Raw genomic sequence first — 13,020 nt, forward strand, 5'->3', positions numbered from 1 at the left:
GGGTCTTTGTGTCCCCTTCAGCGGGGACCAGGGCTTTCTCAGGGTCGCCTGCTCCAGCCTTGTTTGCAGAGCACAGCCCGGGGCTGGGGTCGCACGAGCGTGCGCTGTGGATGGTGGTGACGTGGCCTTGCCTGCACGCCACCTCCCTACTCCCTGCAGCAGCCGCCTCGGAGCTCCCCTCGGCCCTCAGTCCCCCTCCCCGGCGGCCCGGGGGGAGCAGAGCCCATGGAGGAGGCTGAAGGTCTGCCTGAGGGCTGCAGCGTCCGGGGGGCGGCTCTGGCAGCGTGAGCGCTTAGCGGGGAAGCCCACTCTGTGCCAAGGCACGTGACAGCCATGCAGACCTCGGGGAGACGGGGAGGATTTCGCTGAGTGGAAAGCCCAGCTTCCTCTGCGGTGAAGGAGAGTTCCTCTTGCTTTCTTCTCGTTGCCATTCAGCAGGCTGGCTGCAGTCAGCTGCAGGAGGAGCAAAGTCTGCTCTTTGGGGAAGGGTCTGCCAGCTCGGAGCCAAGCCTTCCCCGGGCTGGCTGAGCCGAACGCAGGTGCAAGGGTGGCTCTCCACTCAGGTCAGCAGCTGCTGTAAAACCGCAGCAAGAGGTGCTGCAGTCGGTGGAAGAGGCTCCATAAAGCAGGGAGCTAACGTAGGTCTGGACTGGCTCCGAACACCGCGGAGCCTTCTGCAGCACTGGTGAAGGGAAATCTGAGCAAGGTGCTCTTATGAGCCCTGTGGTCTCCACGTGTGAACGGCACTGCTTGTCAGAAAGGTGCGATCAACCCTCTTAGCGTGCTCTAATGCGTTTCCCTTGTAAAAGTGACACGACTGCAGACAACTGCTTACAAGCACTATACGTGAGAAGACGGTATTTTATGTAACTGTTTATTACAGCTCACATCAAAACTTTCTAAAAGTTTACCAGCATACCAGTACTAAAAATTATAGTAACAATAGATGCATAATCTGTTCACCCTTATTTTGCATGCAGATTTTCTTTTTACCTTGTGAACACTGTAAAAATTTTACGCTCTGACTGTTCATTTCTTCAGTAACATTTTTTTGTAGGAACACAGTTCCCATCAGAACCAGGGCTGGGGAGGTGTTTACAATGCGTCTGCAGCGGGTTTGCTCACCAGTACGACCGTGGAGATAGCAAGGGCAGGCTTCAGAAAGCTGCTCTTCCTCCGCTGCGCGTACGTGCTCGGACAGCCACGTCGCCATTACCTGCAGGTTTCAGCTTTGAAGATGCAGCGCTGCAGGAAATGGTGGACTGCTCTTTGTATAAAAAGCCTTATGCTTGGGGAGTTTTCTCCTCCAGTCACAATTTGAGAACGAGCTATTGAGATCTCTGCCTGAGCTGGACTGATGTAATGTGACCCCTTCTGTAATGACTGGTCTTTTTAGCGGGGCCCTTGGGTACGGTGAAGTTTGGCTGCAACCGAGCCCTTTGTTAGCGGGCTGAACTTCAGAAGTGACTTTAGCACAAAAGTCCTGCTGCAGCAGGAGAACTGACATTGTCACGACTTTGCTTAAAAAGCAAGGCGAATGGCAGAGCGGCTTTTAAAGCGCGCTCGTGATCAGGGTCATGCTCGAGTGCCAGTTGGCGCGTATGGCTCTCGTGCAGTTCAGGCCACAGCACTGCTTAGCTAGCAAGAGAAATGTAATGGAGCAACGCTGTGCCCGCGCTGCGATGTTATCCTGTGACAGGACCTACTAGGAAGCAGCAGGCTGCAGGAGTCTGTTGGGGCTGAAAGCTGCCACTCTTATTTTGGACCAAATTGTTATCAAGCAGCCCTGATCTGAGCAGTTGCCAGATACGCGTGGTTCGGGGCAAGATCAGCGCCCAGGTTTGTTCTGTGTAAACCTGGAGGCACTAAACCTCTGAAAGCCCCGTAGATGCAGGTGGAGCAAAGATATCGGAAAGCACGGTGCAAAGCAAACCGCTACGTTCCCTCTCAGCCCGCTAAAAACAAACAGAAAGTATGCAAATGAGCTCTTTTCCTTACTCTGGGGCAATGGGTCTGCTTGCTCTCGGAACCCACAAAGTGCCGTACAACTAGCTGCAAAAAAAAAAAAAGTGACACCTTCAGCCGCCTCACAAAGCCGTGTGGTTCATCTCGCCTGTGCTCAGGCACAAGGCAGAAGCCGTCTGTACAGACTGCTTTCTTCCTCAAAGGAAAGCTTTTGCACAGTCAGGCATTCAGTTCACCAGTCACTCACTGGAGCTCTTAACAGCAGTAAACCAGACCAAGTGAGCGGGAAAGGATGCAGTCGATGTCAGGAAAGGAATCTGCGACAGTCAAATCTTTGAGTCCGTGGCAGGACCTCCTGGCGCGAGCCAAGTTGGGAAAATCAACGTGCTGTGGCTGGCCGGGGGGGATGTTGCACAGCAAGAGGAGCGATATTGCAGCCAGCGGCTGTCCAGCACTGCGTGCCCATGCTATTGGAGTGAGCTCTGCATCCCCCGCCGGTCCTACCTGCATCTCTCATTCCGGCTGCCGTGGCCGTTGAGTCCCGCTGCTTCCTTTGGGCATGTCTCTACCAACCTGAGCCGGTGAAATGGAGACCTGCTTAGCTTTTGTCCTCAGTCCTCGCTCACTGACACGACTCCACGTTTACTTGGCTGCGCTTTTTTCTTTGCCCCCGGCACTCCAGTCTCGTGCCTGGCTCCGTGCACAGAACGCCTGCAGTCAGTTTTTCGAGGGAGAGGTGGAAATGTCAGGTTCAACCCACTTGGGTTCATCCAGTCCTGCCAGAGTGACCATCGGACAGCCAGCGTTCGCCAACAGCTGCCAGACAGATTTCTACAGGTATGAGAACCAGAAGGAGCCAGGGAAGGTATCTGGTGGGATTTGGGTGTTTGGTGGCTATCGGACCTCAGTTTCCTGAGGAGTGAGGAAAGTGGTGGGGACGCTTGTGAAACTTGGGACTGAGGCCACAGCACGTGTGCCACTGGGAAGGCAAGCCCCAGGCCGGTTCTGCCCTGCAGGCAGCCTTTCCCACTAGAAAGTGGAGATGGAGGTGGTGTTGTCAGACTCGATCCCACTGCCCTTCCTCGTCACCTCCAGGATCTCCTGCAGGGTCTCCTGGCTTATGCAGCCGAGCTCCTGCAGGATCCGGAAGAAGTCGTTACGGAACTTGACTCCGATGAAGGCGTAGAGGATGGGGTTGAGGCAGCAGTGTGTGAAGCCGATGGCCTCTGTCACCATGATGGCCGTGTCCAGCTGGTCTTCCAGGAGGCAGTTCTTGGTGAAGGCTTCTAGCTTGGTAAGCGTGTTCAGGAAGATGACGATGTGGTACGGGCTCCAGCAGAGCAGGAAGACGCCTGTGACCAGGATGGCCACGCGGACAGCTTTTTGCCTCTGCAGGCGCTGGGACTGACACAGAGCCCGGACGATGGCCGTGTAGCAGTAACCCATGACCAGCAGGGGCACAAAGAAGCCCACAGTGTGGTAGAGGAAGCGGGTCGCCAGCCAGACGTTGTTGCCGTCGATCCCAACCTCTGGAAAATAGCAGATGCTGCGGTTGCTGTCATCTGTCCAGACTTCCATGAAGATGAGATCGGGTAAGGTCAAAAGCAGCGAGCAGAGCCAGACAGCCATGCAGGTGAGGTGGATGGAGCGAGCTCTGCGTTTGCGGTAGGTGTGGATTGCATAGACGATGGCCAGGTAGCGATCCACCGCGATGCACCCCAGCAGCATGCTACTGCAGTAGAAATTGATCTTGTGGACAGCGCTGAGGATCTTGCAGAGGAACTTCCCGAATACCCACCCAGCCAAGCTCTCCACCACGCTGAAGGGGAAGGTGAGCAACAGTGCCAGGTTGGCCAGGGTGAGGTGGAAGAGGAAGTTTTCCGTGGTAGTGCGAGACCGCTTGAACCTCTCTAAAATGACCAGGACCAGGGCATTGCCCACAGTCCCCAACACGAACATCAGCAGATAGATGAGGGGCATGAAGACCTTTCTGAAGGGGTCTCTCTGGTTGCCGACCACGGACGAGGCTGGGTTGAAGCAAAAGTAGCCCTCCAAAGAAGGGGTGGTGTTCTCGGCTTCATAGTAACCGCTCAGCTCCACCTGGCTCTGGGGAACAGAGAGAGTCTGGTTACCAGAGGGGAGTTTCTGAACACGAGAGCCCAGTCCCTCGGCTGCACCTGGCAGACCTGGAGCGGAGCATCCCCACGTCCCGCAGCCCTCCTGTGCCAGGAGGAGGTGTTGCCTGTCTGCAGCGTGATGACCTGGGAGGCCCCTCCGGTGCCAGGTCCCAGGAGGTGCAGCAGCACAGGGAGAGGGTTGTCCCGATCTCCGATAGCGAGGGCTGCTCAGCCTGTAATTGTTAACTAGCGTATTCGGGGATGTTCTGGCATCCAGACAGATAACCCGTTTCATCTTCTGGTTCTTGCCGAGTTACCTGCTGGTGGCTTTTGCTTTCTCACACAGCACGGAACCCTCCTCTACCGGCTTCCCCGATCTTTCCACCCGTTTCGGACACCGACTGTCCCTGTCCTGCCTGCTGTCTGCTGTCAGGTATGAAGGTGGTGGGATTCATTGCAGAGCACATCTCTACCTCAAGTTATGTGCACTGATCCTGTCCCCTTCTGCCTCTCCTCCTCGGAGACCTCAGAGCTGCCTGGGGCAGAGGTGGGGACAGCAGCAGCCGTGCTTGGGATCGCTTTCCACACGCTCAGAGAAAGGCGTGGGGCAGCTGTTCAAATGCGACTGGAGGAACGAACGCCCGAGGCGCCACGGTGCCATAGCTATGGGGATGGACGCTGGAGAGAGAAATCTGTTCTGTGGGTAAATGTTGCGGTTCTGAATTAATTGCAGCCAGAGCAGGAAAGGGAATCTGAAAGCACCACTCAGACCCCGGGCTGGTACCCGGTAAGGAAAGTGCAATAGAGCCACCGCAGAAGTGATTCGTGCTTGGCCTGCTGTAGCTCCTTGCCAGGTGAGCAGCCTGTATTCGGGCTGAGACTGCGCGCAAGTCCCGAGTGCCGGAAAGCTGCAGTCGCGCTCAGGACGAGCACCCCGGATGGCAGGCACGCTCCGGCTGGCCTCAGGTACCTTTCAGGAGCTGGGCATTCGCAAAAGCAAAGGGCTCGGATGCAGACAGGCAGAAAAAGAGCGGCACAGGCTGCTTGCGGCAAGCTGAGAAATTACTGACAACTGGGAAGAGCTCGGCAGCAGTTACCCTGAGCTCCCCCACCCACACCCTCTCTGGAGACCAGCGCTGAGACTTCAGTGCCAACCACAGCGGAAGTCTCTGCTCGCTGCTTTCATACCTTTCACTGCCAGCTGTAGCCGTTTGCACCTGCTGCTCCTTCCCTCCTCAGCCAAAGTTCCCATCTAAAAATACTAGCCCTGCTTTAAACAGTTTTAGAGCTGATTTGGGGGTTTTTGCTCCCCTCGTGTGCTGCCAAACTGTGACCAGCCTCGACTTCTGCGTTGTGCCTAGCTAGAGAAGGTTGACTGATGTTTCTTCTCTCTCAGGCAGCCTTCCCTGGGCGACCTGCTGGGTGCCTCCGCACACGACTGTCTGGGGTAAAGAGGAGACATCGCAGCGGCAGCGCTCGTCTCAAGCTGCTGTGCTGCTGAAACCATCTGCGTGGCTCCGAGGGGAGCCCGCCCGTGTTGATGGGGAAGAAGTCTACGGAGCATTACCAAACAGGCGGAGCAGGCAGCCTGGCTCAGGCGGTCCCTGAGCGGGACGGTAGGAGGGTGAGCGAGCCCTTGAGGAAAGTGCAGAATAAGCTTGCCCAGCTCCTGCCCTCTTCCCCGGGCCTCTACCTTTGGCTACTGCCAGAAAGAGCATTGAGCCAGACAGACTTTGGTCTGACCCAAGTTACTCTTGGTCTTGCCACGGTCCCGTTTCCCGTTCCCCGTCTGCACCCAGCGGTGCTGCCGCTGTGCTGTGATACCACGGTGCTTCCTCCCGAACAGGCGAGAGCCGGTCCTCTCAGGGTCAAGAGTCCTCCTCCCTGCCCAAAACCTCAAGCGCACGCGACCGTCTTCCCCTAACGTAACGGTGGGGCTGCAAGCTTTTGGGGAGAAGCATTTGTATTGCCAGAGAACAATTATTTTTCCGGTTTAGGGTATGATTCTGGAGACTGGAGATTGCTGCTAAAGACAAGAGCCTTTAGAAATCCCTCCCAGTTTGTTTTCTCCCTGGCTTGAAAATATTTCCTGCCTAGTCCCTACCTGGACCCTGCGTCAGGAGTTACCAACACGCACAGCAACCCGTGATGTGTCGGCCAGGGCCAGATCCTTGAATGTCCCCGAAAAAAACCAAAACCAAACCAAAAACCTTTGCAATTTGGTACAGCGACCAAACCAGGCTGCTCAGGACATGTGGGTGACCATGCTGAAAACCCCAAAGAGAACCCCAAAGAGAACATGTGTTGGACTGGGTAACTTCACTGGGGAGAGGTTGGAGGGTTCGAGCTTTAAAGGGAAAAAGGAAATGATGGAAAATGGCTGGGTTTGCTGGCCGGAGTGCCAGAGCACTGCCTGGAGCCGCACCAGTGCCACCGATGACAGCGGATGGGCAGCCTGTGGGGCATTCAACGGCTTTGGCTGCTGAACGGTTTCCAGCATCACCTTGCATTCGGAGCCGGAGGTGCGGAGGCTGAGCACCAGTATCAGACACCATCTGATTGCTGATAAGATGGCAGGTAGGGCTCTTACTGTAAGCCACTCGCCGTGGGCAGGGGAAGCGTGCGCTGAGCTGTGTCTGAGGCGTCCTCTCATGTGCATCTCCGAGCAGAGCAGCGAGTGTGGGTGGGAGCAGACAGAGATGAGTTGGAGACAAATACAAGAGGATGAAAGGTCAGAGTCCGGGCTGAGAAAGGAAGGGCAGGGACTAGAGCTGCAGGAGATGCACTGAATGTGACAAGCCAAGGCTCCTGGGGACTCTGCTGTGATTCCTATTTCTAGAACTGGAAGCGGGCGGCTGCCTGATCTGGGATGGGAGAAGTCAACAGGGCGCACGCCGGGGGACATTTGTACAGGTCTCCTGCAATACAATTGCAGCCAGGTTTGGGGGTGGGCGATAAAAGTAGTGCCTTTTTCTGTAACTGAGCGGTCAAGGGCATGCCTGGGAAGACCATTCCTGCGTACTCTTTGTTCAGGGATCCCTTTTCCCCTCCAACTCACATCTCGGAGTTATTCCGGTCTCCGCGTGTCAGCTGCTTTTCTCAGTTCCCCACAACTGCCAGCGATCAAAACATTTGGCTGCAGAAGAGAAGCAGCTTGTGCGCTATTAGGGATTTTCCATGCCAGTCATTCCCTTCTAGCCCATGCCAGGGCCAGGAGAAGCACTTTTCATTCCCAAAGCCTTAAAACTGAACTTGCCCACATCAGTGCAAGTTACGGACAGAGCTTCTGCTCATCCCCTCGCCAGGTGCTGAACGAGGGAAACCCACAAATAAGAGCAAAGCCTGTGGAAATGCCACGTTACCATAGCGCAGGTGCCTTTATGGCTCTTGAGTCACACTGGTCCCGTTACAATGAAAACTGGACTGCGGCACCTCAGGGGACCTGGTGGACACCTCGGTGGTCTTTCTGCATCTGTGTTTTTGTTTCTCTAGTCTGCAGCTGAGGAACGTTAAACGGGCAGAGCTTTCTTGCTATGGAGAAACGGGGTTACCGTTTTGGGCATGTTACTTTTCCACAAGGTTACGGAGACAAGCGGTCCCGTACGGTATCAAAGTTTAGGTGAGGCCCTCGCTGCACTTACTGGGCGATACTGAGATAAACGCCCTTTCAGTGCAAATGTTCTCATCATTTTTCCTTCCACGCTTGCTCAGTTGGTGAAGCGATCCTCTCTGGTGAGCGCACAGGGCAAGATTTGTGTCGCCGCTTTGACAGGACACTGTCGAGGCCCTTTTTGCAAATCTCTGTGGGTAGGTTGCTGCTAGAAGCGCCGAGTATAAGGAAAGCAACACACGGCACCACCAAAGCAAATGTGGCATGGCTTGTGTGAGATCTGTGGCCTGTTCCAGGGAGGGAGCCAAACCTGGGAAGCTCCCAGGAGGCAGAGGTGGGAAATGGGTGTCACAAACTCCTGACCGTGGGAAGTCTGAGAAAAGGTATAAAGCTGTTCTCGCTGTGGCACCTGACTGCTGGCGCTCAGGCCCAAAGTTAGTTGATTTTCCTCCTTCACCTGGGGTCTCCTTTATAACTTAAAATAATTCACAGCAGAGGTAAAATCGCTAAGCAAAGGTTCTGGAAAGTATTGTATACAAAGAACAAATCCCAGTGCTGCTTAATCCCCCTGTGTTAACAACGATGCGCTTTTGCCACAAGCAGCCGCTTGCTTATAGCGCGGGACATGCTGCAGGCGGGCTGCCGGCACGCTTCGACTTCGCTGGTTTTCTGGTGGTGGGACAGATTTCCAATGGAGAGTTCAGCTGGAGGAACAAACCAGCATGGAGATGAAAAAGTTTTGAGTTTGTCTTTTAACCTCTCAGCCAGCATTAGCGCTGCCACTGAACTTCAGCGGAGGTCAAGGAGAGAAGTGTCCTGTGTGAAAAAGTTCTAAAGGAAACGGCCACCATTCGCAAAGCTTTTTTTATACTGGATGAATCAGAAAAAACAAGGAGGGTAGGGCTTGCCCCCCACACCTCCTCTCTCTTCCTTGGTGTATAGGGCAAAGGAGGGACAGCAAAATTGGTGAAAATGAAATCCAGCATTTCTCTCTTCAGAGAAACCAAACAAAAACTGAGGTCTGCTGCAGAGAAGCCACTCTATTAAAAAATAAATTCTGAGCTGCAACGTTTGAAAACCAGGCTAATGATAGTGCTGCTGTGGACTTCCCCTTGGATCGCGCAACATACTCTAAAAGGTGCAGCTGCTCTCTTTCACTTGCAAACGCAGGGGAGAGAACTATGGGGCAGAATAGACAGTGTCATCGCTCCCTATTAGAAGAAGTACTTGCAATTTATCTTCCCCTCTTTAAAATTCCCCTCTTGTAAATATACTGCTTATTCCCCTTTCAGCACAGTCTACGGCAGCCTGTCCGTGGAGGAGGCAAGCAGGGGTAGGAGCGGGTATAGTCGTACCAAGGGTTTTCACACGCAGAGAGATAGCATTGGGTTTGCTTGGGTATTCCTGTTATGTAGACATAGTAGACGAGATTTCCAGGGCTTTGCGCGCTGCATGCACAGTCATTTATACCGCCAAAAGCTGGCACAAAAAGCACCTGACTCAGAACGAGTGTTTTACACCCACGCTGTGTCAATGGCTGCACAGAGAGCAGGGCAGCAGGGAACAGGGAGTGGGACAGGCTGGCAGCGTGGGACGGGGCTGCAGCAGCCCGGCTCTCCCAGTGAGCCGCCCGGCCCTTCGGCAGCGACTGTGGTCTTGGTCCCCGTGCAAGGACGGCACTCGGGCTCAGCGCTCGTCAGAATATCTGCGCGCGAGGTCCCAGTACTTAGGCAGCCGTCCCCAGGGGAATACCTGGCACCCTTGGATCACAAAGGCTGCAGCCACGTTACGCCGGCTCTCCGCAAGTGCGGCCCTGTCGCTTGCAGTCCCCTCATCGGCCAAGTCTGGACTTAAGGGATGCGAGGGCTGATGGTGACGGCATAAGAAATCGCTCAAGCTCTCCCTCTGCCAACAGGAGGGTGAGAAGACGGACAGAGAGAAACCAGGTCTTTCAGCCCACCCCAGCTCTACCTGCTCTCCCCGTTACCTTCTCAAACAAGCAAAGCCAGGCTCGACTCACCAAGTCGTAGGTCTCTGAAGAGTAGCTGACAGGCCCCATGGTTTTACGGGCAGGATCCGTCTCTCCTCCAGCAGTTTCAGCAAAAGTTCTTCTTTTTTGGGGTGGAGTTAGTCATTTAAGTGAGTAGGGAGGGACCCAGCATGTAACAATAGGTTATTTGCAAGGCAAATGAGCTCCAGGCATAGAGAGACCTAATTGATGTAAAGATCAGCATCTAGCTTTATCATCTTTTTTTGAGTGCTGTAAGCTGATTTTTAAAGTACGGTTTGGAGAGTCCATGTTCCTTTGGTCTGTACGGGAGAAGATCCAGAATGTCTATAGGTCTTCCCTGTAATCTCCAGGGCTCTTGCCCACGGCCGTCCTCGTCTCAGGCGCTCTGAAAGGCCGGGGAAAGCTCTGTGCCAAGGGACACCCTTACTAGAAATCTCCCTGGATCCAGGCACCTCTCTGGAGCTGTGCAAGACTTTGAAGACACCTGAGATGAAATGCACGGGCCTGGTCCGCGTGACCATCACCCTCCGCCTCGGGGTCCTCCTGGCTGCTTTAACCTCAGTGACCTGCGGACGTCTTCTGCCCCTTCTCCCGCTGCTTCGCCCCTCGCCTTGGCTCAGGGGGGCGTGCAGTGGCTTGCACAGGAAAGCATGGCCTCAGCGGCTGCTCTGCAGGTCTAGGGAAGGGCGCCAGCTAGCAGAGGCTGGTCCGCTGTACGACACACAGTGAAGCCCCTTGATTATACACCTTCCCGCAGTGCTCGACTTGCCTGTAATAAAGATGGGAGATCGAGATTTCCTCTGCTCAGGGAAATGGGCGTTTTGTCCCAGTAATGTCACAGCATTCACGGTGTGAAAGCCCCAGTCTGGGTCAGCCGGATAGGGCGGCATCGCAGCTGGCGTTTTGGCAGAAAGCTTCTCCTCTGTGAGGAGCCGAGGCGGTTCAACAAGTGCCATGCCCATCCTCCTCTTGTCTGGGCACAGCTGCACCAAAGCCTCCATAGCAGCAAGGAGTCTGGCGGGACTCGGACTGGTGAAGAAGGAGGCGGCATTATTCTGGTGAGCGCCGTTTGATTTCGTCTCCTCCTTCTGCTTGTTAGCAGGAGCCTGGTGATCCCGATTTGATGGGGGACCCGCTGCCCCGAGGATGTCTCCATCCTCCCCTGCCCCAGGGACGTTTGCGTGCACCTGCGCATGCCCACCCGATGCACCGGTCTCTGGGCACCCCTTCTCCCAAAAGTGAGAGGATGGAGAGCAGCAAAGCCAGAGGGAGGGCACGGGGAGCTCGCGCTGTGCCTCGTGTCCCCCACCTCGTGGGGGGAGTACAGACTGAGCGAGCCCTGTCCGGCATGGCTTGGCTGTCCCGAGGCCCTGCGCTGCCAGGGCTGTGGGGTGAGGCAAGAAGTGGGGTACCACTGTGCCCAGGAGACAGAGACGTTAGGAAGGATGTTTTCACTCAGCTAGAACTGGAGGGTGGAGCACTCAGCATCAGGGACTTCCTTTAAGGGCTAGCAACGAGGGTGCTGCTCCCCGCAGCGGGGTGCAGACCGGCTCTGTCTTTGAGACAGCTTGTGACTTTCAACAAATGCCGCCCCCCCCCCGCCCCCCCAGCCCCAGCTACCCCATGAGCAAAGCAGAAGTACTGTGCAAAGTAAGGTACTGCGAGTCCGTAGGTGACAGGGATGCTGCAGAACCTCTCGGGCCAGAGGGACAGTCTGCAGGATGCGGCTACGGGGAACCGTAGGCTGGAAACACCTCCCAGGCTGTGAGCTTGGCCCTCAGATGTGGCGTGGGAATGACAGGGGTTCAGGGAGCCCACTCCAAAGCAACAGACACAAATGATTTCACTTGCAAACACATACGACACCGAGGAAATGACTGCTACCATACAGACATGACCTACAGGATCGATGTGTTGCTGTAACGCGAAATGTGGGAAAGATGATAGTGAGAGAGAAGAGCACGGGAGAAAAATAAATGGGAAGAAGAGAAATTTAAATGGAAAATAATGTCACTTCACAGGCAGGTAAGGAACCGACTATGGATGAAAATTGTTGCAATATTCAACGATAAATATTTGAGGAATGCTTTGGTGTCTGTACACGGGAATTCCTGGCTGAACTCTGATTTTCTGCCACGGGCATACACTCTCGCTGGAGAACCGCTCTTGTATTGTCAGGAACATGAAATTTTGTTAACATGTATAAGGTAGTCTGATAATAAGAAATTATTCAGCTGTACGTAAGGACGATAAAATGCACTACTCGCGCATGAAGTTGCTCTGTTCTGTCTAACTGTGTGACTCACAAGCACATCTAGTGACCAGTTTGACACTACACTGACTTTCTGAGCTCTGCTTGAGAAAAGCCAGATTGCTTCTGGCTCCTGAACCTTCTCACCTCTAATGCTTTCCGTCTCTTATTTGCTGTTGCTGTAACTAAAGCTTTGCGAAGCATGTGCTGCCTGCAGACGTTAGTCATATTTCCTAATCTGTTAATTTCTGTTGTCATTTGTTCTTTTAAGGTTAGAGCGTGCTATTTCCCGTACATCTCGTTGCGAAGTGCGATGCTGAGCCCTGTGAAGAGCCGAGATGAAACACTGGTCCCCACGCAGCAGGACCGGAGAACGAAGGTCATGCCCAGCGTGTGCCTCTGGCTGCGGGAATGGGGGAGTCACGGCTTCTCCAGCTGTAGCAGCTGTGCCCTTCGGCCAACCAGCGGCACGACGAGCTGGCACAGCAAGAAACAGGCGAGGTGCAGCTTTTCTGCTCCCCTGGCATTTGAAGGCGCAACGCCTGACTTTTCAGGCTCCTTTTTCTCTTGCTGTGCTTGCAAGAGAAGCGTTAAAAAGGAGGAGGGATGCATCAATGGGAGAGAGGCTTACAAGGGAGCTCTGCACCAGGGGCGACCTCTCTGCCCCAGGGGCGACCTCTCTGCCCCAGGGGCCGGCAGCTCAGGACAGGGCAGCAGCCCCGCAGCAGAGCAGCAGGTAGTCCGGGAGCGAACAAAAGACAGGAATTAAGGACAAGGCCATGCTGATCTTATTTCCTGTGAGAATCGGGCAGGAATACGTGGAATTGTTACACCGGAAGAGTCACCAGGCGTGATAGAGACAGCAGCGGAGAGAACAGCGTGGCATCTTTCTCCCGCTGTGACCCGCAGCCCTCTCGCGGCACTGGCCCTGGGTGTGCGTTTTGCTGTTGAGGGTGGGGTGAACAACAATCCAAAAGTAGCTGTAGCTGCGGGGAACTAGGAAAAAATGGCAACGTGAGGGGAAACAGATGGGTTTCCCTGTCTTTTTGTGCCTAATTTGGAAAAC

At 54.6% G+C, this 13,020-nt stretch overlaps 1 protein-coding gene across 1 annotated transcript; it reads right to left on the minus strand.

The window, feature by feature from the left end:
* Window positions 1–1,999: 1,999 nt before the first annotated feature.
* CXCR5 (C-X-C motif chemokine receptor 5) lies at window positions 2,000–9,842 on the minus strand. The gene is made up of 2 exons (XM_072884641.1): window positions 9,713–9,842; window positions 2,000–4,071 (listed from the first exon to the last, which is right to left on the minus strand). Exons 1-2 carry the CDS (start codon window positions 9,749–9,751, stop codon window positions 2,995–2,997), a joined length of 1,116 nt encoding a protein of 371 aa, XP_072740742.1. The 5' UTR covers window positions 9,752–9,842; the 3' UTR covers window positions 2,000–2,994.
* Between the last annotated feature and the right edge of the window lie 3,178 nt (window positions 9,843–13,020).

The sequence above is a fragment of the Ciconia boyciana genome, chromosome 20, assembly GCF_034638445.1.
Source record: "Ciconia boyciana chromosome 20, ASM3463844v1, whole genome shotgun sequence".
NCBI classification, from domain to species: Eukaryota; Metazoa; Chordata; class Aves; order Ciconiiformes; family Ciconiidae; genus Ciconia; species Ciconia boyciana.

Coding starts and splice junctions, on each gene's coding strand:
- CXCR5 (XM_072884641.1), bottom strand. CDS start 9,751: ATGGGGCCTGTCAGCTACTCTTCAGAGACCTACGACTTG. Junction 4,072..9,712: donor CTTCAGAGACCTACGACTTG/GTGAGTCGAGCC, acceptor TCTGTTCCCCAG/AGCCAGGTGGAGCTGAGCGG.